This window comes from Protopterus annectens, chromosome 3.part0 (assembly GCF_019279795.1).
Source record: "Protopterus annectens isolate FY-2018-M chromosome 3.part0, PAN1.0, whole genome shotgun sequence".
NCBI lineage: Eukaryota > Metazoa > Chordata > Ceratodontiformes > Protopteridae > Protopterus > Protopterus annectens.
Window position 1 is genome coordinate 1,922,658,759 of NC_056731.1, and position 26,993 is coordinate 1,922,685,751.

At 34.6% G+C, this 26,993-nt stretch overlaps 1 protein-coding gene across 1 annotated transcript in view; it reads right to left on the bottom strand.

Annotated features, from left to right (window-relative positions):
• The window catches only part of LOC122797184 (cyclic nucleotide-binding domain-containing protein 2-like), a 605,654-nt gene that overhangs the window by 205,674 nt on the left and 372,987 nt on the right, over window positions 1-26,993 (bottom strand). Inside the window, exon 10 of the mRNA XM_044066007.1 lies at window positions 19,145-19,277. Within this exon, the coding sequence (XP_043921942.1) occupies window positions 19,145-19,277 (133 nt within the window). The remainder of the gene's footprint in view (window positions 1-19,144; window positions 19,278-26,993) is intronic.

Sequence of the window (26,993 nt, forward strand, 5' to 3'; positions counted from 1 at the left end):
AGAAGCACTGATTCCATAGAGTGTCAGCCTCCATCGAGGTACTGATTCCATGGAATGTCAACCTCCGTAGAGGTACTGATTCTATAGAGTGTCAGCCTCTGTAAGAGGCAATGATTCCATAGAGTGTCAGCCTCCATAGAGGTTCTGATTCTATAGAGTGTATGCTTCCATAGAGCTACTGATTCCATAGAGTGTCAGCTTCCATAGAGGTACTGATTCCATAGAGTGTCAGTCTCCACCTCTTTCACCATCCCCTTTTATCAATGTGAACAATTTTGTGGGACAGAGAAGCAACTAAAGAGGAAGGGGCATACCCAGAGAAAGAAGTCTGGGGAGAGGTATAAGGACTTAGTGTAAACATGCTCTATTTCCAATTTGAGTGATTTTGATCTGGATAATAGTCATTCAATTTTGAATAGAGATTTTTCTTTTATACCTTCTAGCAGAGTTAGTATTTCAAAGACCATTATTGACTTGAAATTGTATGTAGACAAACCTAATTTACATTACATTTTGAATAAAGTTTATGTTTCAATGACAGTAAGTCTAATTTTATCAGGAACAGAAGTACATACAATCCTGTTTTACACAATACTTTACAGTACTTTACAAGTATTTTCAGAAACATGCAAAAGAGATTTTTGTAATCTGTTGAACAAAACAAAGGTACGAAAACTCTGTAATCTTTCCCAAAATGAGAGGAAAGCTTGTATAATTTGATGAAACAACCAAATCTGAGAATAATGAAAGCAGACGTAGGTAATGGTGATGTGTTAATGAATATGTTTGATTATGATAAGAAGCTATTGGATTTGTTAAGTGTTATGAGAAAGTCACAGAACATTATATCAGGAAAAAAAATTCATTAATCGTCACATGTCTCTTTGACTTATTGAAACAGGGCCATATATATCTCAGCTTGTTTGAATTTTTGAATGCAGAGTTTCCCAAGATGGTTAGATTTTTTTGGTAGACTAAAAATCCATAAGAGTACAACAGATCCACCTTTCAAGCCTATTGTGGAGGCTGATTTTAGCATGACAGAGACAGTTTCAGTCAACTTAGGTTTTTTTGTTATATGTAGTTCTGCAAAAGTCAAATATATTAAGGACTACTGGGTTTTCTGGATATTTTAAACAACTATGATTTTAAAGGAACATAATCTCTATGTTCATAAATTTGGGTGTCGTATCTTTGTACACCTCCATCATGCAAGCAGTTAGAGTACACTACGTCAGAAGTTACTTAACAAAATTTATGAATTTTAATAATGGTATGATCAACATAATTTTTCTGCTGTTGGAATTAGTTTTAGATAATAACTTTAGTTTCAACAACAAGCTTTACAGACAAAAGAAAGGTATTGCAATGGGCACCAGTATGCCTCCAGTTTTTGCAAACCTAGTAATGAATTGGTGGGAGTATGAAGTGTTGACAAAACATCTACTTTTGAGAAAAGTGTCAATCTATTGTAGGTTTATTGATGAGTTGATTTTCTTGTGGAACGGCACGGCACAATTTAAAATGTTTTGTGTCATTCGTGAGTCAAATACTTTCATGTGTGTTCCTAACATTTGGCATCTAGATGCAAAGCTAATATTTATGAGCTTGAAAAGAAATTATTCAAAAAAACTTTGGCATATGAAATTTACTATCTGGAACATTGTATAAGCTTAAAACAAGTGGTAATGGGTTTGCGAGTTTTTACATTTCCAAAAGGTATCACTGAAAATTATGACACATTTAAATTTAGTGGTGCTTTTCAATGATACTGATATTTCAATCATGAAAATGCTGATTACTAGAAAAGTTATTATAAAAAATTGGAAATTTGACTCCGTTCTTAAATTCAAATATTTTTTAAATTTAACAGCAATACTACGTAAAACTGAAAAAAGTGATTAGAATAACCTCTATAAATCATACTAAGACTTTCAGTTGTTGGAATAGCTTTGAAATGTTGGTACTGAAATGCTACGACTCTTAATGTGCTAATTGCATATAATTATCTTGATGATTTAATGCATCCAAACATTGTTTAACAGTATGTGAGACTGAATTTCTTCCTTTCTGTGTATATACTGTAAATATGTTAAAATCTTTAAAAAAATGGCAATTACGAGCAATACTACTAAGCTTAATAGTCTAAAGGCTCAAGTTCATGCTTTAGACATTAGTATTAAAAAGGAGTCATCATTTCATTCATGTCACTCCATATATAACAATTTTTGCTAAACACTGAGAGTCATATTATGACCATTATCCAAAAGAGAAGGAAGAAATTTGTCAGACTTTGTTGTAAACAAAAACCGGGATGCATAACCTGTCAACAAGTGTATCAATAACACTATTAATGCTGAACCTGAACAGAAATGAGGTGAAAGTCATCACAACAATAATGCTTCTATGACACCAGTTATATTGACTGAAAATAATGTTCCTCCGCTACCTTTGAATTCAAGTAATTCAGTTCAGGGTAGCTTTGGTAAAGGAAAGGCCACAGCTCAACATAATTTGAATGCCAGTAGAAGCACTGATTCCATAGAGTGTCAGCCTCCATCGAGGTACTGATTCCATGGAATGTCAACCTCCGTAGAGGTACTGATTCTATAGAGTGTCAGCCTCTGTAAGAGGCAATGATTCCATAGAGTGTCAGCCTCCATAGAGGTTCTGATTCTATAGAGTGTCAGCTTCCATAGAGCTACTGATTCCATAGAGTGTCAGCTTCCATAGAGGTACTGATTCCATAGAGTGTCAGCCTCCACCTCTTCCACCATCCCCTTTTATCAATGTGAACAATTTTGTGGGACAGAGAAGCAACTAAAGAGGAAGGGGCATACCCAGAGAAAGAAGTCTGGGGAGAGGTATAAGGACTTAGTGTAAACATGCTCTATTTCCAATTTGAGTGATTTTGATCTGGATAATAGTCATTCAATTTTGAATAGAGATTTTTCTTTTATACCTTCTAGCAGAGTTAGTATTTCAAAGACCATTATTGACTTGAAATTGTATGTAGACAAACCTAATTTACATTACATTTTGAATAAAGTTTATGTTTCAATGACAGTAAGTCTAATTTTATCAGGAACAGAAGTACATACAATCCTGTTTTACACAATACTTTACAGTACTTTACAAGTATTTTCAGAAACATGCAAAAGAGATTTTTGTAATCTGTTGAACAAAACAAAGGTACGAAAACTCTGTAATCTTTCCCAAAATGAGAGGAAAGCTTGTATAATTTGATGAAACAACCAAATCTGAGAATAATGAAAGCAGACGTAGGTAATGGTGATGTGTTAATGAATATGTTTGATTATGATAAGAAGCTATTGGATTTGTTAAGTGTTATGAGAAAGTCACAGAACATTATATCAGGAAAAAAAATTCATTAATCGTCACATGTCTCTTTGACTTATTGAAACAGGGCCATATATATCTCAGCTTGTTTGAATTTTTGAATGCAGAGTTTCCCAAGATGGTTAGATTTTTTTGGTAGACTAAAAATCCATAAGAGTACAACAGATCCACCTTTCAAGCCTATTGTGGAGGCTGATTTTAGCATGACAGAGACAGTTTCAGTCAACTTAGGTTTTTTTGTTATATGTAGTTCTGCAAAAGTCAAATATATTAAGGACTACTGGGTTTTCTGGATATTTTAAACAACTATGATTTTAAAGGAACATAATCTCTATGTTCATAAATTTGGGTGTCGTATCTTTGTACACCTCCATCATGCAAGCAGTTAGAGTACACTACGTCAGAAGTTACTTAACAAAATTTATGAATTTTAATAATGGTATGATCAACATAATTTTTCTGCTGTTGGAATTAGTTTTAGATAATAACTTTAGTTTCAACAACAAGCTTTACAGACAAAAGAAAGGTATTGCAATGGGCACCAGTATGCCTCCAGTTTTTGCAAACCTAGTAATGAATTGGTGGGAGTATGAAGTGTTGACAAAACATCTACTTTTGAGAAAAGTGTCAGTCTATTGTTGGTTTATTGATGAGTTGATTTTCTTGTGGAACGCACGGCACAATTTAAAATGTTTTGTGTCGCTCGTGAGTCAAATACTTTCATGTGTGTTCCTAACATTTGGCATCTAGATGCAAAGCTAATATTTATGAGCTTGAAAGAAATTATTCAAAAACTTTGGCATATGAAATTTACTATCTGGAACATTGTATAAGCTTAAAACAAGTGGTAATGGGTTTGAGTTTTTACATTTCCAAAAGGTATCACTGAAAATTATGACACATTTAAATTTAGTGGTGCTTTTCAATGATACTGATATTTCAATCATGAAAATGCTGATTACTAGAAAAGTTATTATAAAAAATTGGAAATTTGACTCCGTTCTTAAATTCAAATATTTTTTTAAATTTAACAGCAATACTACGTAAAACTGAAAAAAGTGATTAGAATAACCTCTATAAATCATACTAAGACTTTCAGTTGTTGGAATAGCTTTGAAATGTTGGTACTGAAATGCTACGACTCTTAATGTGCTAATTGCATATAATTATCTTGATGATTTAATGCATCCAAACATTGTGTAACAGTATGTGAGACTAAATTTCTTCCTTTCTGTGTATATACTGTAAATATGTTAAAATCTTTAAAAAAATGGCAATTACGAGCAATACTACTAAGCTTAATAGTCTAAAGGCTCAAGTTCATGCTTTAGACATTAGTATTAAAAGGAGTCATCATTTCATTCATGTCACTCCATATATAACAATTTTTGCTAAACACTGAGAGTCATATTATGACCATTATCCAAAAGAGAAGGAAGAAATTTGTCAGACTTTGTTGTAAACAAAAACCGGGATGCATAACCTGTCAACAAGTGTATCAATAACACTATTAATGCTGAACCTGAACAGAAATGAGGTGAAAGTCATCACAACAATAATGCTTCTATGACACCAGTTATATTGACTGAAAATAATGTTCCTCCGCTACCTTTGAATTCAAGTAATTCAGTTCAGGGTAGCTTTGGTAAAGGAAAGGCCACAGCTCAACATAATTTGAATGCCAGTAGAAGCACTGATTCCATAGAGTGTCAGCCTCCATCCAGGTACTGATTCCATGGAATGTCAACCTCCGTAGAGGTACTGATTCTATAGAGTGTCAGCCTCTGTAAGAGGCAATGATTCCATAGAGTGTCAGCCTCCATAGAGGTTCTGATTCTATAGAGTGTCAGCTTCCATAGAGCTACTGATTCCATAGAGTGTCAGCTTCCATAGAGGTACTGATTCCATAGAGTGTCAGCCTCCACCTCTTCCACCATCCCCTTTTATCAATGTGAACAATTTTGTGGGACAGAGAAGCAACTAAAGAGGAAGGGGCATACCCTGAGAAAGAAGTCTGGGGAGAGGTATAAGGACTTAGTGTAAACATGCTCTATTTCCAATTTGAGTGATTTTGATCTGGATAATAGTCATTCAATTTTGAATAGAGATTTTTCTTTTATACCTTCTAGCAGAGTTAGTATTTCAAAGACCATTATTGACTTGAAATTATATGTAGACAAACCTAATTTACATTACATTTTGAATAAAGTTTATGTTTCAATGACAGTAAGTCTAATTTTATCAGGAACAGAAGTACATACAATCCTGTTTTACACAATACTTTACAGTACTTTACAAGTATTTTCAGAAACATGCAAAAGAGATTTTTGTAATCTGTTGAACAAAACAAAGGTACGAAAACTCTGTAATCTTTCCCAAAATGAGAGGAAAGCTTGTATAATTTGATGAAACAACCAAATCTGAGAATAATGAAAGCAGACGTAGGTAATGGTGATGTGTTAATGAATATGTTTGATTATGATAAGAAGCTATTGGATTTGTTAAGTGTTATGAGAAAGTCACAGAACATTATATCAGGAAAAAAAATTCATTAATCGTCACATGTCTCTTTGACTTATTGAAACAGGGCCATATATATCTCAGCTTGTTTGAATTTTTGAATGCAGAGTTTCCCAAGATGGTTAGATTTTTTTGGTAGACTAAAATCCATAAGAGTACAACAGATCCACCTTTCAAGCCTATTGTGGAGGCTGATTTTAGCATGACAGAGACAGTTTCAGTCAACTTAGGTTTTTGTTATATGTAGTTCTGCAAAAGTCAAATATATTAAGGACTACTGGGTTTTCTGGATATTTTAAACAACTATGATTTTAAAGGAACATAATCTCTATGTTCATAAATTTGGGTGTCGTATCTTTGTACACCTCCATCATGCAAGCAGTTAGAGTACACTACGTCAGAAGTTACTTAACAAAATTTATGAATTTTAATAATGGTATGATCAACATAATTTTTCTGCTGTTGGAATTAGTTTTAGATAATAACTTTAGTTTCAACAACAAGCTTTACAGACAAAAGAAAGGTATTGCAATGGGCACCAGTATGCCTCCAGTTTTTGCAAACCTAGTAATGAATTGGTGGGAGTATGAAGTGTTGACAAAACATCTACTTTTGAGAAAAGTGTCAGTCTATTGTAGGTTTATTGATGAGTTGATTTTCTTGTGGAACGGCACGGCACAATTTAAAATGTTTTGTGTCGTTCGTGAGTCAAATACTTTCATGTGTGTTCCTAACATTTGGCATCTAGATGCAAAGCTAATATTTATGAGCTTGAAAAGAAATTATTCAAAAAAACTTTGGCATATGAAATTTACTATCTGGAACATTGTATAAGCTTAAAACAAGTGGTAATGGGTTTATGAAGTTTTACATTTCCAAAAGGTATCACTGAAAATGATGACACATTTAAATTTAGTGGTGCTTTTCAATGATACTGATATTTCAATCATGAAAATGCTGATTACTAGAAAAGTTATTATAAAAAATTGGAAATTTGACTCCGTTCTTAAATTCAAATAATTTTTAAATTTAACAGCAATACTATGTAAAACTGAAAAAAGTGATTAGAATAACTTCTATAAATCATACTAAGACTTTCAGTTGTTGGAATAGCTTTGAAATGTTGGTACTGAAATGCTACGACTCAATGTGCTAATTGCATATAATTATCTTGATGATTTAATGCATCCTAACATTGTGTAGCAGTATGTGAGACTGAATTTCTTCCTTTCTGTGTATATACTGTAAATATGTTAAAATCTTTAAAAAAGTGGCAATTACGAGCAATACTACTAAGCTTAATAGTCTAAAGGCTCAAGTTCATGCTTTAGACATTAGTATTGAAAAGGAGTCATCATTTCATTTATGTCACTCCATATATAACAGTGTTTTTGCTAAAAACTGAGAAGTCATATTATGACCATTATCCAAAAGAGAAGGAAGACATTTTTCAGACTTTGTTGTAAACAAAAACGGGGATGCATAACCTGTCAACAAGTGTATCAATAACACTATTAATGCTGAACCTGAACAGAAATGAGGTGAAAGTCATCACAACAATAATGCTTCTATGACACCAGTTATAATGACTGAAAATAATGTTCCTCCGCTACCTTTGAATTCAAGTAATTCAGTTCAGGGTAGCTTTGGTAAAGGAAAGGCCACAGCTCAACATAATTTGAATGCCAGTAGAAGCACTGATTCCATAGAGTGTCAGCCTCCATCCAGGTACTGATTCCATGGAATGTCAACCTCCGTAGAGGTACTGATTCTATAGAGTGTCAGCCTCTGTAAGAGGCAATGATTCCATAGAGTGTCAGCCTCCATAGAGGTTCTGATTCTATAGAGTGTCAGCTTCCATAGAGCTACTGATTCCATAGAGTGTCAGCTTCCATAGAGGTACTGATTCCATAGAGTGTCAGCCTCCACCTCTTTCACCATCCCCTTTTATCAATGTGAACAATTTTGTGGGACAGAGAAGCAACTAAACAGGAAGGGGCATACCCAGAGAAAGAAGTCTGGGGAGAGGTATAAGGACTTAGTGTAAACATGCTCTATTTCCAATTTGAGTGATTTTGATCTGGATAATAGTCATTCAATTTTGAATAGAGATTTTTCTTTATACCTTCTAGCAGAGTTAGTATTTCAAAGACCATTATTGACTTGAAATTGTATGTAGACAAACCTAATTTACATTACATTTTGAATAAAGTTTATGTTTTCAATGACAGTAAGTCTAATTTTATCAGGAACAGAAGTACATACAATCCTGTTTTACACAATACTTTACAGTACTTTACAAGTATTTTCAGAAACATGTAAAAGAGATTTTTGTAATCTGTTGAACAAAACAAAAGTACAAAAACTCTTTAATCTTTCCCAAAATGTGAGGAAAGCTTGTATAATTTGATGAAACAACCAAATCTGAGAATAATGAAAGCAGACATAGGTAATGGTGATGTGTTAATGAATATGTTTGATTATGATAAAAAGCTATTGGATTTGTTAAGTGTTATGAGAAAGTCACAGAACATTATATCAGGAAAAAAAATTCATTAATCGTCACATGTCTCTTTGACTTATTGAAACAGGGCCATATATATCTCAGCTTGTTTGAATTTTTGAATGCAGAGTTTCCCAAGATGGTTAGATTTTTTTGGTAGACTAAAAATCCATAAGAGTACAACAGATCCACCTTTCAAGCCTATTGTGGAGGCTGATTTTAGCATGACAGAGACAGTTTCAGTCAACTTAGGTTTTTGTTATATGTAGTTCTGCAAAAGTCAAATATATTAAGGACTACTGGGTTTTCTGGATATTTTAAACAACTATGATTTTAAAGGAACATAATCTCTATGTTCATAAATTTGGGTGTCGTATCTTTGTACACCTCCATCATGCAAGCAGTTAGAGTACACTACGTCAGAAGTTACTTAACAAAATTTATGAATTTTAATAATGGTATGATCAACATAATTTTTCTGCTGTTGGAATTAGTTTTAGATAATAACTTTAGTTTCAACAACAAGCTTTACAGACAAAAGAAAGGTATTGCAATGGGCACCAGTATGCCTCCAGTTTTTGCAAACCTAGTAATGAATTGGTGGGAGTATGAAGTGTTGACAAAACATCTACTTTTGAGAAAAGTGTCAGTCTATTGTTGGTTTATTGATGAGTTGATTTTCTTGTGGAATGGCACGGAAGTGGAATTCACATCGCTTTTCACAGATTTAAATGGTAATATGAATTTCTTGTTGTTTACTATTGTTAAAAAAGTGACATGGTACACTTTTTATATTTAGTAATTATGCTGTACAAGAAAAATAAATTTTTTCACAATAATTTTATAGAAAAAGCACAACAGCCAAAGTCCATCATTCATGAAATGGAACATTATTGGAGCAATTCATAACACTTAGTCATTTAGTCATGACAAACCATTTAGTGATGAGATTTGCTTTTAAAAGATTTTTTTATAGACAGAGGGTACAGAGAATCAACACTGAATTCTATTTTGGCTGAAGTTTGTGAAAAGAGGTTGGTGAGATTTCAACCTATTTTATTATAGGGTTATTCCACTAGACAACTAAGCACAAACACAAAACTCGTTTTTGAGATCTATATCTTTAGCAATTAAGGAAGTTAAAAATATGACTGTTAATTAGAAAATAGTGTTGGACAATTGGGACTTAACTTATATTATTGCTGAGGGACCACCATTTTTTTATAAAAGAACACACAATGTTAAAAGTTTGTTGGAAAATTCAACAGCTAGAAAAGTTAGGACACTCGGAACATTTGGTACTTATCACTACCACTGTTGCACATATTATAGATACATAAATGAGTGCTCAAACATTGTTTTGAAGCACACAGGTAAGCAATATTGGGCAAATGGCAGATACAAATGCAGTTCAGAGAAGGGTTGTTTATTTGGCAACCTAGAGTTCCTGTAAAAGCTTCTATATGGGTAAAACTATAAGAAAGGTTTTGCACAGGATTTATGAGCATGCTTTAGCCATTAGAAATAAGAATGTTACCAGTGAACTGGCTAAACATGCTCATTGATGTATAAATTATAAACATTTTTTTTTGTATTGGATCACATAATTAATAAACCTTTCAACGGAGATGCAAATACAAATACAGAAGTTGAGTGCAAAGAAGTGAGATGGCAAATAATACTGGCAGTAGACAAGGCACCGGGATTAAATGATTTTATAAACATTAAATGTCTTTTGAATTCACAAAGAATTTAATTGAATTATTATTTTTCTTTTTTCTTCAACAGTGATATACTTAACTAGGTTTATTTACTGGAGTTTGTAGCATGTTTGGTGTGAATGATCAAGTAATTATTAGCTGCAATTGAGGTTTATAATGCTGATTAGTGATCAATGTCTGATTTTAGCTAATGTGATTTTCACATTTTCATTATTTAAACATTTGATGTAATTAATTTGTGTCAGCTGGTTTGTCATGTGACTTATTTATTATTTTATTTAAGGAAGTTAATTATTTATTCAAATGTTCTGATGAAGTTCTTTAGTGCATTAAATGGAATAAAAGCTCTTAACTATATTTTAGTTGCTTGGTCTTCACATTCCTGTTCAAGTGTTCTTGTTGATATCGACTAAACAGATGTTGACTTTAGTGACAGCTGACTAAATTAAAGGTACCCATCTAGGTTCATAGGTCTGTAATAGGCTAACGATCAGTAGGGCCCTTATAAGGCTAACTGCACATGCTGAACCATTTAAGTCCTAAGAATCATGGGCATCCGTGGGGGGCATGTTAATAGGGAATTAAATAAGGATTTGTGGGGGGGATGTTAGTTAGGATAATACTTTTCTTATTGATAGCCTTTGTCCATAAGGGACATGAGGGCCAGACCGGGGTAAATTTATGATTTCCCATCCAACTGTCAAGGTTTCAGTTGAATAGAGCCAAAAGACACAAACTGCTGTAGACCAATAAAATTCAATAAAACACCAACCATTGAGAAAAAACTTTTATGAATAGCAAAGCTTTCGGGTTATGACCCTTCTTCAATACTAATACAACCATAAATAAGACAATTCGCTTTAAATAGGAGTCAATCATCACATGACTGCAGCCAAAGTCATGTGACAAATAAAAATCACAAAAACAATTCAAAATACAAAACAAATATGAGTAAAAACAATATTATATGTGCACATGCATATATATTATATATTAAAATAATTCAACAGCACAACTTAACCAAGACAGGTTTCAAAGTAACAGCAGTGTTCAGGCCAGGAGGGCAATCAGCCGCTAGCCTTAAAATCCATTCATACTCTTTAATTTCTAACAAATTATTAATATCACCACCTCTAATAGATGCAAAAACCATGTCTATCACCCTAAATTTAAACCTATGATTAGCACCATGAGCATTAATATGTTTACATAAAGCATTTTTATCATTATTCCTTCTAATTTCAGACTTATGCTCAATGATGCGTTCTTTTAATTTTCGTGTGGTTTTACCCACATAGAAAGAGAAACATAAAGTGCAAGTAGCTAGGTAAACCACGTTAATACTACCACAGTTAGCTGTTATATTAAAAGTATAAACTCTTCCTGTAGTTGGATGAACAAAAATATCATTGGTTTTCCCTAAAATATCTATGCAACATATACAATTCATGCATCCAAACATACCATGCCGTGATGTAATATAGGAATTACGGCCATAGTTAAAGTCCTTATAGCATAACTTACTTTTCAAGGTTCTCATATTTCTATATGAGAAATATGGTTTATTATCCAAGATATTCCTAATCTCTGCTGATGCCATTAGAACAACCCAATTCTTTTCTATGATACATTTAACTAAATTAGTTCTAGTATTATATGTGGTAACATACCCAATTTTATCCGATTTCAATTTATCCTTATTCAATTTAGGAATAGATTCATTACATGTCATTAAGATTGGTCTAAGTCTTGTTTGTCAATCCTTAATAGTGCTAGCTTTTAGATCTAATAACAATCTAGAATCCTAACCACTATTTGAGAATTCACTCAGCATCTCATCAAGTTGTATGAGAAAAAGTGAATCATCAGTGTTCAATCTACTAGCTCTAGCAAACTGTGCTTTTACTATACCTTTAAAGACATGCGGGGCATGCATACTATTTCTATGTATATCTTATACATGCGGGTATGTAATAACCCATCTTTTAAAGCAACCTTTAAATCCAAAAAAGTCACATCACTGTCTGAAAATTCCATTTTAAACTTCAAAAAGGTAGTTGTCATATTTAAATAATCAATATAAGTTACTAATTCAGAAGAGGAACCCTTCCAAATCAAAAAACAATCATCAACAAATCGTTGATAAAAACACACTTTGCTGTTCAAAAAATTTAATTTATTACATATATAAGCTGTTTCCCATTGGTGTAACACTAAATTAGCATACGTGTTAGCTATTGGTGTGCCCATGGCTACACCAGTAAGTTGCAGATAAAACTGTTTGTCAAACAAGAATATATTATTAGTCAAAACTATATCTAATAGAAAGCAAATATTTTAAATGTATCTTGCTGTTAATGAGGCCTGTGAAGTCAAAAACTCCCTAATAGACTCTATCCCATAGTCATTAGGTATCACTGTAAAAAGAGACGAAATGTCTAATGTTACAAAAAAATAATCCCCTTTCTGCAAATCCATAGTGTTCAAGCCATTATGCCATTCAGCTAACTTAACGACAAAATCTGTCGTGTCTTTCAAAACATTTTTACACTGTAATAGGTATGGATGTAACTGTTTTTCCAAATAAATGGAAATAGGCTCTGTTATCCAACCATTACTCAACACTATCGGCCTCATAGGGGGTTATGTAGTGACTTATGGATTTTAGGGAGCCCATATAGGTGTGGAACAACAGGGCACGATACTGTAAAGAAATGGAATAAATCTAAATCAGTATCACCACTAATCTGTAGAGCATAGATCATCATGTTTACTGCACTAATACATTTCTTAACATCATTTATATTAACAGATTTAAAGGCATTCCCTTCTCCAAGAAGACTAGTCATGGACATGTATTTATCATGGTCCATGATGACCACTACTCCCCCTTTATCTGCCTGCTTTATAATAATGTTGTTGTCAGTTTCCAAAGCTTTCAAAGCTAAAAATTCACTATAACTTAAATTATAACATTTCATGTTATTATTATCGGAATATAATTTCCTTAATTCAATTTCACATAAATCATGATGGGCAGTGAGGACCGGTACACTAAGTGGTATAAAAGTACTGCACCTTTTACAAACTAGCTGATTCGATACAGATTCTTTAAATGAAATCTTTAGATTCACATTTCTAACAAACTGCTTTAAATCAGTTAAAGCAGCAACAAGATCATCACTCGCTGTAGGTATAAAGCTAAGTCCTTTTTTAAGTAACAAAAAATGGGAAGCTTCCAGGGTAAAGCAAGACAAACTCAAAGTACCTTTGATTATCGACGGCTCATTTTCCCTTGTCCCATAGGACTGTCATTTTTGCGTTTGTTTGAGTTCATAGTCTGCCTTGTTAAGGACCTGCCTCTCGATGTGTCCCACTCTTGGACCTTCTGGTGGTCCAACTGAAAACGTTTTTGAGAAAGGTTTAAAACCAACTGCTGGCTCTTTTTCAAATGTGCCTTTCCATTCTCAGTTTCGTTTCATACTAGCTCGCCACTGGCATGCGCACTAGTGCCTACTTCCACTGGCTTCGACGTAATCTTTAAACTTTAACTATGGCCATAATTCCTATATTACATCACGGGATGGTACGTTTGGATGCATGAATTGTACATGTTGCATAGATATTTTAGGGAAGACCAATGATTCTTTTGTTCATCCAACTACAGGAAGAGTTTATGCTTTTAATATAACAGCTAACTGTGGTAGTATTAATGGGGTTTACCTAGCTACTTGCACTTTATGTTTCTCTTTCTATGTGGGTAAAACCACACGAAAATTAAAAGAACGCATCATTGAGCATAAGTCTGAAATTAGAAGGAATAACGATAAAAATGCTTTATGTAAACATATTAATGCTCATGGTGCTGATCATAGGTTTAAATTTAGGGTGATAGACATGGTTTTTGCATCTATTAGAGGTGGTAATATTAATAATTTGTTAGAAATTAAAGAGTATGAATGGATTTTAAGGCTAGCGGCTGATTGCCCTCCTGGCCTGAACACTGCTGTTACTTTGAAACCTGTCTTGGTTAAGTTGCAACGCACTAAATTGTGCTGTTGAATTATTTTAATATATAATATATATGCATATGCACATATAATATTGTTTTTACTCATATTTGTTTTGTATTTTGAATTGTTTTTGTGATGTATTTTATAATTTTGTATGTCACATGACTTTGGCTGCAGTCATGTGATGATTGACTCCTATTTAAAGCGAATTGTCTTATTTATGGTTGTATTAGTATTGAAGAAGGGTCGTAACCCGAAAGCTTTGCCATTCATAAAAGTTTTTTTCTTAACGGTTGGTGTTTTATTCAGTTGAATAGAGTCAGGGATGAACTCAGTTTTACATGGATGAAAAGCCTATTTCATAGTGCGTGGATACTTTGCAACACATATCTGCCTCTCCAGCATGTTCTGTTCATGTCACAAGTGAAGTTCAGATCTCTGGATGTGCAACAGATCCATCACGGCTGGGACTGAGAAAGTCTTGTAAACAAGGCAAAGATCCCCTCTCAGCAGTCTGTAGGAGAATAAATACAGAGATAGAACCTTTAGGCGATCAAGATAGGACAGGGTATTCATGCCCAAAATTCTCCTGGTTAGAAACCTTTGTGGGCATTCCAACTGTTGAAAATATGCCAGAATGGGTATTGTATTCAATGATAGATCTGATAAGTGCAGAGTACAGTGGTAATATAACTTCTTTGGACCTGGATGCCATATTCTTTCCTATAAGTTCGGTAAGGGTATGGCATCCAGGTCCAAGGAATTTGTACTATAGATATAGATATATCTATATCTATGGATATATATATATATATATATATATATATATATATATATATATATATATATATATAGAGAGAGAGAATATATATATATATATATATATATATATATATATATATATATATATATATATATATATATATATATATATATAAATATATATATATATATATATATATATATATATATATATATATATATATATATATATATATATATATATATATATATATATTATAAATATATATATATATATATATATATATATATAGATAGATAGATAGATATATGAACATCATGGGAACAAACATAAAATGCATGATGGGGCAGGCACTGATTTGTTTTCTGCCAGGACTTCTAAACTGCATGATGGGAGCAATCACTGATTTGTTTGACTTCTTCAAACAGTGGATTCCATGTCCCCAATAGGCTACTGTTTTGTCTTTCTTTTCCTTCAGTATCCTATCTTCAGTGACTTAGAACAGCAATACATTGAATACATGCTTTGTGTAACTATTGAAACTATTGTCATATTTTAAAATAGCACCTTCAGATTGCTTTTATCCATTTCTTGAGAAAGTAGGTAATTCACACATATGACTGATGGTAAAAGGCAGAAAGAGACAATGAGTTTGGGATAGAGAGGAGGAAGAGATACTAAATTCTCAAATGCAAGAAAAATACCTATTGTTACTTGTCAGAACCAAAAAAATGCCAGTATATCTGCAAATAGCAGCTTCCATTTTTTTCAGGAAATTTGAACACTGGGAACTGAAGAGATAGCATTGTATTATACTGTCCAGGGTGTTAAATTGTATTTTACCCATGGTGCATGGCTTTGTTTAAAATGGAGAGTGTGGTCCATGTTCCCCAACTACTGGCCCCCTACTGTGAGTAAAACAGAAGTTTTCTAGGACCTGTTTTATTATTATACAGTGGAGGCAATATTTAAAAAAGAGGAATTGTATTACCTTTTTAATATTAAGGTACTGTATAGACACATTCTTTTCATGGTTCATTTGTGTGCAGTGATATGAGTCATTGGGGACAGGTATTGTACTCACTGTGTGTTTATGCACTCTTGAATGTGGAAATGCATACACAGTACCTTAATAGCTATAGTTTGTCCTACTTACAGTGTGGTATTAAAGAGGTATTCATGCTACTCAAGTCAAAAGTTACAAACTTCATGGCACCCATGCAGACGGGAACTGAAAGTTCGACTGCTGAGTCCTACACTAAGGCACTCTATGAGCACATCCACTCATGCATGAATTGTGCCATCCCAAATAGAACCAAGATGCTCTCCTCCAAAATGAGGAAGCCAATCTGGTGGTCCCCTGCCATAAACAAACTTTACAACAAAAGGAAAAAACTGTTGCAGAAAAGAGGAAAATCCCAGGATGCAAAAAACTCCCTTACCAGCCTCAGTAAGAAGCTGAGATCCCTCATACAATCCTCCAAAGCTAGTTACGAAAATAAAATTGCCAAAGATTCCAAAGACAACCACAAGGCATTCTATAACTATGTCAAGAATCTAAATGGCAATGCTCAGATCTGCTCTGAGCTACAACAGAATGGCATTAAATATACCGATCGCAAGGATATTGCCAATATCCTGGCAGATCGATTCAGTGCCAACTTCACCCCCCCTCTCACCCCCTAAATGGCCCATCTCAATACTGGAAGATTGCCAAATTCTGGTAATAATGGCCACACAGGTAAAAAAACGCACTCTCCAAAGCTAAGAATACAGCATCCATGGGACAAGATGACATCCCGGGCTGTGTACTACATGAACTACAAAATGAACTGGCACCTCACCTAAGTGTCATGTTTAATCATACCCTCACCCCCGGCTTCATGCCCACTGACTGGCGCACAGCTACAATTATCCCACTTCACAAGGGGGGGATCCACCTTGGATCCCGGGAACCACCGCCCCATCAGTCTGACGAGCCTGATCTGCAAGGCCATGGAACGTATTATCATGGAACTTATAAACAAAGACATTGGCAACCTTAAAACACTGGACCCCACCCAGTTTGGGTTTGTGAAGGGCCAATCTTGTCTCCTGAACCTTATTGACTTCCTCGAATCAGTCTCCAGAGCCGTGGATGAGGGTAAGGCAGTTCACGAGGTCTATCTGGACCTCGTCAAGGCCTTTGACACCATCCCCCACTCTGGAATCATAGATAAACTTACTAAGCTGAGCATTAATCCCTACATCACTCGATGGGTTGCCAACTGGCTTACTGACAGAACCCACACTGTAAAAGTAGCTGACTCCAAATCCAGCTCCAGACAAGTGACAAGTGGAGTACCTCAGGGTTCAGTCCTGGGACCTCTCTTGTTTGACATCTACTTCTCTAAAGTACAGGCCAACACTAAGAGACTCTGGCTAACAATGTTTGCAGATGACTGCAAACTGGGAGCCATTATTGAATCCCCAAATGATGTGGATACTCTACAAAAGGGCCTTACAGAAACAGATGCTTGGTGCCAGAGCTAATGCCAAGAAATGTATAGTTATCCCCTTTGGGAAAAAACATGTTCCCGTGAATTATCACATAGGTGGCAATACACTAAACACCGAAAGTGTGATAAGAGACTTAGGGACACAGGTGAACAGTGGTCTCATCTTCAATAACCACATTGCCACAACAGTCAGGAAATCCTTCTATGTGGCACACCTCACCACTAAGGGCTTTTCATCCAGAAAAAAGGAGGTCATTGTCCCACTGTACTCATCCATCATTAGACCCATTATAGAATACAACACCCCATTTGGTATGTACCGCTCAAGACATCTGCAACAACTAGAAAAGCCGCAGAAATACCTCACTAAAAGAATCACAGGCCTAAAGCAGATGCCCTATGCTGACCGCCTTAAAAAACTCCAGCTATACTCTGTCGCATATCGTCTACTCTGAGGCGATCTCTGCTTAACATACAAGGCCATGTCAAACCCAGAGCTGTTGGACACGCTACACTTAAAGAAATCCCAATCCCTCAGAGCCACGTGCTCCAGGCATCTAAATCTTGTCATTGCAATAAACAAAACATGCTGGAGGGATAGCTTCCTGACCCAGAGACTCCCCAGACTCTGGAATAGACTGCCCATACATGTCAAGCAGAGTGCCTCTTTGGCCCTCTTCAAAAGGAACCTTGATGACTGGATGGGAGAAAGGAAATTCACCCCGGGGATCACGTCAGTCACCCTGCTAGACAGGGGTCCAGGGAAGTAAATAGTGTGGGAAGAAATAGCCAGGGAATTGTTATGGCTAGGCTTGTATAGGCCCTAGGGCTGATAGCCTAGTACCAACCTATGAACCTATGAACCTATGTCAGCTTGTTTTTTTTTTTTAATTGACATAAGTGGAGTAATTTAACAGTGTTGTTTTAGCCCAGGGATTGTACTATGGATATGGGGTATTTATTTTGTGGAACTTGCTGCTTGTGTTCTAATAATGACAAGCTCCAATGTTTAGAAGGATTTATGGACTGTCACTTCTTCCTTTGGGTAAATTTTAGCCATGGTGGAAGTTGTTTGCCTATTATTTAATGCCACTTCTTGATAACCATTGTATAATTTTAGTTCATGTTTGTTTAGTAAAGACTAGTCTGGTGGAAAATGATGCTGCATGTTTCTGCAAGTAGAAAAATGGTAAGAAAGCAAAAGTTGTGTGTGCGTTAACAGGGGCAAAAATTAACATGTTTGAAACAATAGACTACAAACTGGAAATATGCTAAGAAGAGTGGAGCAGAAAAATGCCTAACATTTGTATTCACTGTATGAAGCTTTACATTGTGAAAGACAGATTACCGGAATGTACTAGACCTCATAATAAACAACTGCAATGAAAAGTTATTGCAAGTGAAGTAATCTAAGAAGAAGAGGCTGTTTTATGGCACTTGCATCCACTGTAAAATACTATCCCTTCTCAAATCATAAGTAGCTCTACGACTGGAATAGTCAACAATTAGATTAAATGTATATTGATAGTACTCAAAATAGGAGACCCATTTTAGTTAAGACTCAGAAATGAGCATATGACTTTAGAAGTGCTTCATGCCTGGAACTGTTTATGGTCCCTATTTTCATACTTTTGTTATAATTCACAATGCACTCCTTGCTAAATTAGGGTATGCCCTGTAATTAATTTTCTGTAGATATATGTAGTCATTAAAGTCTGTAAAACTGTTTAATGAGGCAGGCATAGAAAACATTCAAAATGACTTACAAACCACTGTCCTGGTCTTAATGCATCAATCCGAAGGTAAACTGCAGCCAGTAAGCCACTTGGTAACTCTCCTGGGGGCATGTTTAATTTGCTGAGCCACTTTTTCTTAAGTTCTTCAGTATCATGGAAACCACTAAAAGACAAAACACAGCATATTTAAGAAAATGCATGATCGCAGACTTGTATGCATGGAGGTTTGTGCAGTCTATGTTCTTGGCATGGGATAAAACAAGGTAGGTAAAATGATGAGTGATATTCTTCTACCAACATATTCTGTTTATGTTTTTATGTAGCTGTGATTTTTTATTTCTTATCATTGCTGAGTCATTATTTGCAGGGAAAGGTAAAATGAATACACTGCATTATAAATGTGCCCAATTCTTGTCATGACGTAGGTGAACATTCAAAGAATGGCAGAAAGAGAGAGAGCATAAGAGAAAGAGAGAGAGAGAGAGAGATCACAGCAAATACAGTTGTGAGAAATTTGGTGTAGTCTGGCAAATGTTTTGAAAATTACCTGTTTTATTCTGTGCCAGTCATAGAAGTTAATTCCTCAAGCAGCAGTATTAAGAATCAAAGTCAGACATATTCGTGGAATTAAAACTGTTGTCTGAAAATCATAGTTGTGCCATTAAGGGTTAAAAGCTGTTTTTACAGTGGAATTTCAAATTTATGATGTGGAAAATCCTAGAATTCCAACTTCTGCTATGAAGCAAGTTTTAATATTTGGAAAGGGATTCCATTTTTAAAGTCTTGATATCAAGCCCCATATGATGTGCCAGCTATATTATGTTAGAGAGCATCAGATGCTATTAAAACTGTGACTCATGCTGTACACCAGGACGATTACTGCCCCAATACAGCCATGCAATTTGTGTTTACTGTCTTCCTGGTGAGTATAAACTGCTATGTATTTGAGAGGGCTCTACTATAAATCTTGACTGGCTGATGTTATAACTGAATGAAAAAATGCAGTCAAAACCTCAACAAGACAAACATAAATAAATAAATAAAATAAAAACAGTTTTTGCCAGGGGCAAGGTCTTTGCACCCCAGTTTGAGAGCTTACCTCCACAATCCCCTTAATTAAACACAATGTAACTCCATACTCACAGAGTACAGAGAAAATAAGAAAAAAACTTTGAATTACTGCCAATAGAAAGTGGGCCAGCAGTGATTCTCAATGATAAATAGTGGAGTTGTAGCTTGTGGCACTTTTACCCTTGAACTGCAGCCACATCTACTTTACATTCAGCCAAAGGTAGGAAAGCCATTTAGAGGGGCCTAGAGATTAGGGAGAAGAAGCAAAAGGACTTGTTCTGTCCAGAATTGGAGTAATTAGCAGGCTAGGGATTTCTACTCGGTTTTTATGTGCAGAATCTGTGAAAGAAGTGATACTGTAAGGAACTGTAGGTGAGTGTAGGTGACGAGTGAAGGTGTTCACTTCTGAGCAGGATAACAACTCTCACCACCTACCAATTTGCAAAAAAATACTATCAATAATATAATTTCATGTTCAAGACCAGATTTTTCTTGTCTAACTCAAAGCCATTGAAATATGAATAATTCCTAATTAAGTCTATATAGCACAAAGTAAACAGTTTAAAAATGCCACTTGTATGAAATGAAATAGCACATAATACACGTTCATTTTACTGATTTTCTTTTGTGGGCCACATTTAATCTGTATTAGCAAGAAGCTCCTTTGTAAGGGTGACACAGAGCTCCACAATAAAAAACAGTAACATATTTAGAACTGCTAATTAACCTGCATTGTTTATCTTCGGGAGGTAGAAAGAAGTCTTCATTATGAAGTCATGTCTACCCAGATGTCAGAAGTCAGAAATAAACCCATGCCTCTAATTCTGAGACTGTAAATCCCCACCATGTCACTTCACTGTTAAATATATAACAATTGGGAATTAGATACAGGCTCTGATGTCAAGCTGTATGAAGTAGTAAACATCTTTGAGCAATAGCCTACCATTAAGAAGTCAATTAGTTGTATGTTCTGCCTAAAAAATAAATGCAGAAGAAAAACTCATGTAGCAATATCCTGCTATTAAAAATGACATTATCTACTATTTGACAATCATTTTAACTATTTTAAAATAAAATGCAGTGGTGGAAAAAGTTTATCTTATACATAATAGCAGTGAAGCCCCCAGTGTCTGTAGAAACCTAAAAAAGGGATTCTACCCCATGAATATCTGAGATAAAATTTATAAATGTTTAAACATTGTTTATTATATTGCTCCCTGAATACATTAGGAATACTGGTTGGGGATATTCCTGAGTCATTTCTAAGCATCATACCTTGACTCTATATAACTGGGTAGGAAATGGGATTACCTTAATCTGTACTTAAAAAATGAACTGTGCTGATTAAGTATTACACTGAAGACATTTTGTGTGTCACAAAACTTATTCTAAATACAACAACGGCTATATTAGTGGGACAGTACAGATCATAATGTGAAATGAGGATGAAGCTAACTCAAAACACACTATGTCCCCATACTGCAGAAAATATTGCAACAGATTTCATTCTGATATAAATTGCAGATGTTCCATTGTTACTGTTTATGTAGAGCACACTTGCACTCTTTTATTTCTCCTGTCTAATTTTTGGCACAGAAGCACTTTAGGATCCTCACAGCCATTGTTTGAGAAATAATCTGGTAAAACCTGTTCATGCCAAATACCCTACGATAAAATAGTCCAAAGTTATTTTCTATCGGAGAATTTAGTATGAATTAATTTGTCAAAAATGCGAACTATCTTGACAAACCAGAAGCAATTCAAGAAGAAAGCAGAATACAAGAAATTAATTGTGACAACCATGCAATATACGTTGGTTTCTCAACTTTTATTTTCACAACTGAAATTATATCATCTACCTCACAGATGTAAGCAATTAGTACATTTTTGAAACATACAATAACATTTGGTTTATTTTCATCTATTGTGCTTGTTGACAAGTTAAGTAGGCTGGCTCTGGGATCCTTTCAGCCATCCAGGTGTAGAAGTGCAGTGGATTACAAAGTTAATATGATTTGCAACACAAAGTACAATATTTACCTAAGGAGTTATGTTTTTCAACATTACAAATTATGACAGTGCTACAGGTTACATAACATCAAGCTATTTATAGTGTTTGGCTTGCAGAGGCAGTGTAGTACTGTTTTGTCTTAGATGTCTCTACAATAAACTCTCAGCTAACCGGCACCCATGGATTACAAGATTAAGGGCATTTTAATGGGTGGAATAGAGGTTCTAAAGGACTCATGTGATTTTTTAAGAAAAATAAGACATGAGTTTTGTAAAGATAATTTAATCTTCATCACTATTGATACAGATGACCTTTTCACCACAGTTCCACATAAGGAAGGTCTTGAATACTTAGGTGAAGTGTTAAGGTGTCACAAAAATTTTACTAATGATGAAACCCAAGTCCGTTTGGATCTTATAGATATAGTTCTCAAAAATAATTTTATATAATTTGAAGTAAAATTTTTCCATCAGTTGAAAGGGGTTGCAATGGGTGCTAGTTGTGCCCCTACTTATGTCAAATAGTTTTATCTTGTCGGGAGGAGAAATATGTTTTTTAATTCCAGGTTTACAGACTGTTGGGTTTTCTACAAAAGATTTTTGAATGAAAGCTGCTTATTTTGGGTAGATACAGAGGACCGATGTTTAGAATTTCTTGATTATATTACCAGTTCTACCAATTTTTTAAAATTTACCCACAGTATTCAACATAATAGTGTTAACTATCTGGATGTCACCATTGAAAAAGACACTAATGGTTTTAAATCCAAAGTACACAGGAAAGAGACATATTCCAATTCCTTTTAATACTTCAGCAGTGCACATCCATAGTCAGAAGAGAAGGGTAGTGAAAGGACAGTTCATTCAGGGTAGTAGAATGACCTTGAATGACAATGATCTTGTAGTTGAAATTTGACTTGTTGGTAAAATGTTTTTAGAAAGAGGCTATCCCAGGCACCTAATTAATGAGGTTAAGACTGAAGTTTTAAGTGGCAGAAGTGATAGATTTGCACCTATTTTGGGAAAAGAAGAAAACACTGTAGGTGATTCATCCACAGGGGCCAATAATGTGGACAAACAAGGTGGTGGAGTTTTTGAAAGGGCCTTTGTTACAGACTACAACGGGGATGCTCATGCTATTAGGAAAGTTACTGAAAATGAGTGGAGCAAGTTTGTTAGCCTGTCGGACTTACACACAATCTTTGACAATCCTTTCAAATGTGCATGCAGGAAGGGACAAAGTTTAAAGAATATTTTGGAGAGGCAACCAAATAAATTCAAATTTAAGAACAAAACAGGGACTTATAAATATGGGTTTTGTCCACAATGCCCCTTTGCTTCCAATTTAAAGGACATATACTTAGGAAGTAGGGACAGACTTATTACTGCAAGGTCCTATTATACATGTGATGCAAAAGTTATAGTATATCTTGTTTTTTGTGACGCTTGTGAGGCTTTTTATGTCGGGAAGTTGGAAAGAAAGCTCAGGAAGTGTATGTACGAGCATATGTATGACATTAAGAAAGGTAATCAAAAGAATGCACTTTACAAACACATGTTGATATGTTTAGGGTATAGTTTCATGTTTTTTGTACTGGAAGAAGTACCTATTGATATAAGAGGAGGGTCTTAGGAAACACATTTGGAGTATAGGGAGTTGTACTAACAATTAGTATTGGAAGCCAACAAACTGCCAGGGTTGAATTATATGAGTTCCCCCGCCGCAGTCCTTAAAATGAGATCAGCTAAGTTATAAAATTTTTTAGGTTAATTTTTAATGTTTTAGAGCAATATTTATGATTTCCACAAGGTAGAGCTATAAGTATGTTTTATATTAAGTTATATGTGTTTTGTAAATATTTATATATCTTCATTACATTTCATGTTATTTACATTTTTAATAATTTTTAAAACTTATCTATAACCAGTATTTGTACTAACAGTACAAAATGTCTTTGGTAGATATATATTTTATGACTTACATTATGCATACAAGTTTTAATTTGATTCATTCAAGTCTTGATTGTTTAATTGAAGTATTTAATTGAAGGGGTATATAACAGGGGGTTATCTTGTGTCCTGTTGTTGTCTGACAAGGTCTATATCATTGAGAACTAAAACACAGTTGTGTCAAGAGTGTTCATGTGGATGTGATCTGTTTTGTTTGTTTTTATGTGACTTGACTGTTTCTACAATAAATGATTTGGTTTTGGCGCTTTGCCTCATCAAGAGTGTTCTTTTTGGAGTTTTTTGTCTTAGATGTCACTGCAGTAAACTTTCAGTTAACCGGCACCCATGGGGATTGGTAGATGCCGGATAAATGTAGTTTCTGGTTGCTTGAGAGTTACTGTTAAAAATAGGCCTGACTAATACTGTGCCCTATACTATTTGTTTGGTTTGCCTTGTTCCCAGGTTGGGGAGAGAGGGAATGTATTCCTGTTTTCCTTTTTAAAACTCCAAAATTCTAAAAACGTAACATGTTTCTGCAAAGGGAGACAGAAAGTGCAACACATGAAAATTGTACTGTATTTCATTGATTTTTTTGCTGGTTGCTTGAGAGTGCCAGCTGCTTGACTTCCAGTTAACTGAGAGTTTGCTGTACAATGACATATTAGGCAAAGAGAATTAAGATTAAAGTATTCCCGGGAAAAGAATAGCGGTAGGGTGTCATATGTGTTAAGAAAGGCCTGCAAGTGCAGAGGTTTTATATGCACATATTGACATAGTTTGATTCTGGCATTAGGATTCAGGTCAGTTAAAGTTACTAGTTGGAGTTTTGAGGTTGAGGGAGTAGAAGGCTTATCCAATATAGATACAAAAACAGCCATATAAATGAGTATCCGTATACAGAGAGCAATATCTTAGTAGTACATGATACATAAATTTATACTTTATTAGCAGAACTTGATAATAACAAGGCAGCAGGTAAAGAAGGGGTAACTAATAAATGCCTTAAAACAATGAGGTATGTTTGGGCTATCTTTAAGTCAAAGATCCAAAACATGTTTTGACACCAAGATAATTCCAGGGGTTTGGAAATCACCAATTCTCAATCTCATTACAAGTTAAGGAAGCCAGAGAGAGTTTAAAAAATTATAGGCCTATTAGTTTGCTACCTAACTCAGTGAAAATGATAGAAATAATAATATTAAATATGTTAAATGATCAGATGAGCAAGATAAGGTTTATAAATGTTTATTAATATGCTTGTACCAAAGAATATTCATAATGGTGTGTATTAAGTTTTGCTACAATAACATTATAATAGCCATTGTAAACAACATCAAAGTGGATGTAATATGCATTGATTTTAGTACAGCACTTGATATAGCATATCATTAGCTACTAGTTGGCAAGTTTTGTAGACTTAGACTGTATCTACACATAGCTGTAGGGGGTGAGCAATTGCTTAGTAACAGGCAGATAGTTCTAGCAGACAGCCTGGAGTCTTTGGCGTTTATATTTAAAATCTAGAGATTCCACCAGATATATTCTACTCCTTTTATAAAGGCAAAGTTAAGTTCAGAAAGTACATAACAAATGTAGCTGATGTAGAGAGGCTGCAAACATTCTGACAAGATCTTAGCAAATGGGCAAATGAAAATCGTATGATTATAAATATTGAAAAGGTTACCTAGATGCATTTTGGAAGGGTTAAATAATTTTATATAGAAAATTAAAGACAGCAGAATTGAAAAACTAGCTCTATTTAAAGATCTATGCATTTGGGGGATAACAAGTTAAGTTTCGGTATGATGGCCATGTAATTAATGAATGTAGTAAAGTATTATGCTGTATAAGGAAAGCGGTACTATCCAGAGATGTTCAATTGTAGAAGGTGGCTTTAGGTATACTTAATAAAACCCATAACAGAATATGGAAGTTTGTTCTGGTGTTCTTTCTGTGAAACAAAATGGTTGAACATTGAAAAGATAAAATGCATATTTACAGAATTCAGAGATTTGTTATGACATAAAGATTATGTACTGTAACTTTAATTCTCAGTAACTTATAGACATATTAATGTCTATGTAATACAAGTTTTAAAGCCTTTCAGAACTCATATGCCTGTAGAAATGCATAGGACTAAAAATGACCGAGTAGCTAGATTCCCTCATCTTAATACACACATATAGTAAGAACACAAGAGACACAAAGTAGTTACCAGAAAGAGTAGATGAAGACTGGAACTTCCTTCCTCTTGGAGTAAAAACATATAAATATTTAAGCTTCTTCAAGGACACCTTGGAGGTTTATTTCAGAGAGCAGTGCTGTGGAGACTAGTCAGGCTATAATAGCTACAGCTTGCATCTGACAGTAATTGTATTGTATTTTGTTTGCAATTTTGTTTGCAATTGTGTGTGTGTGTGTGTGTGTGTGTGTGTGTGTGTGTGTGTGTGTGTGTGTGTGAGACATGCACACACATGGATGTCTGAATACACTGAAATACATTATTGTGGCCATTATTTATTCATTTGATTGCAGTCAGACATCTGATGTATATACAATCCATAAAATGGATGTAATTAGTGAGCACTTCTACGTGTGGGGAACAGCAAGGGGATGTGTGTTTGTATCTGCAGTGATCTGAAATGTATTACTGTGGACATTATTCATTTATTTGTTTGTTCAGTTATAATGAGACACCTGAGATGTTCACAGTCAATAAAGTGGCTGTAAGTTGTGGGCGTGTGTGTGTGTGTGTGTGTGTGTGTGTGTGTGTGTGTGTGTGTGTGTGTGTGTGTGTGTGTGTGTGTGTGTGTGTGGGTGTGGGTATATCTGTAAGTGTGAGTGCATG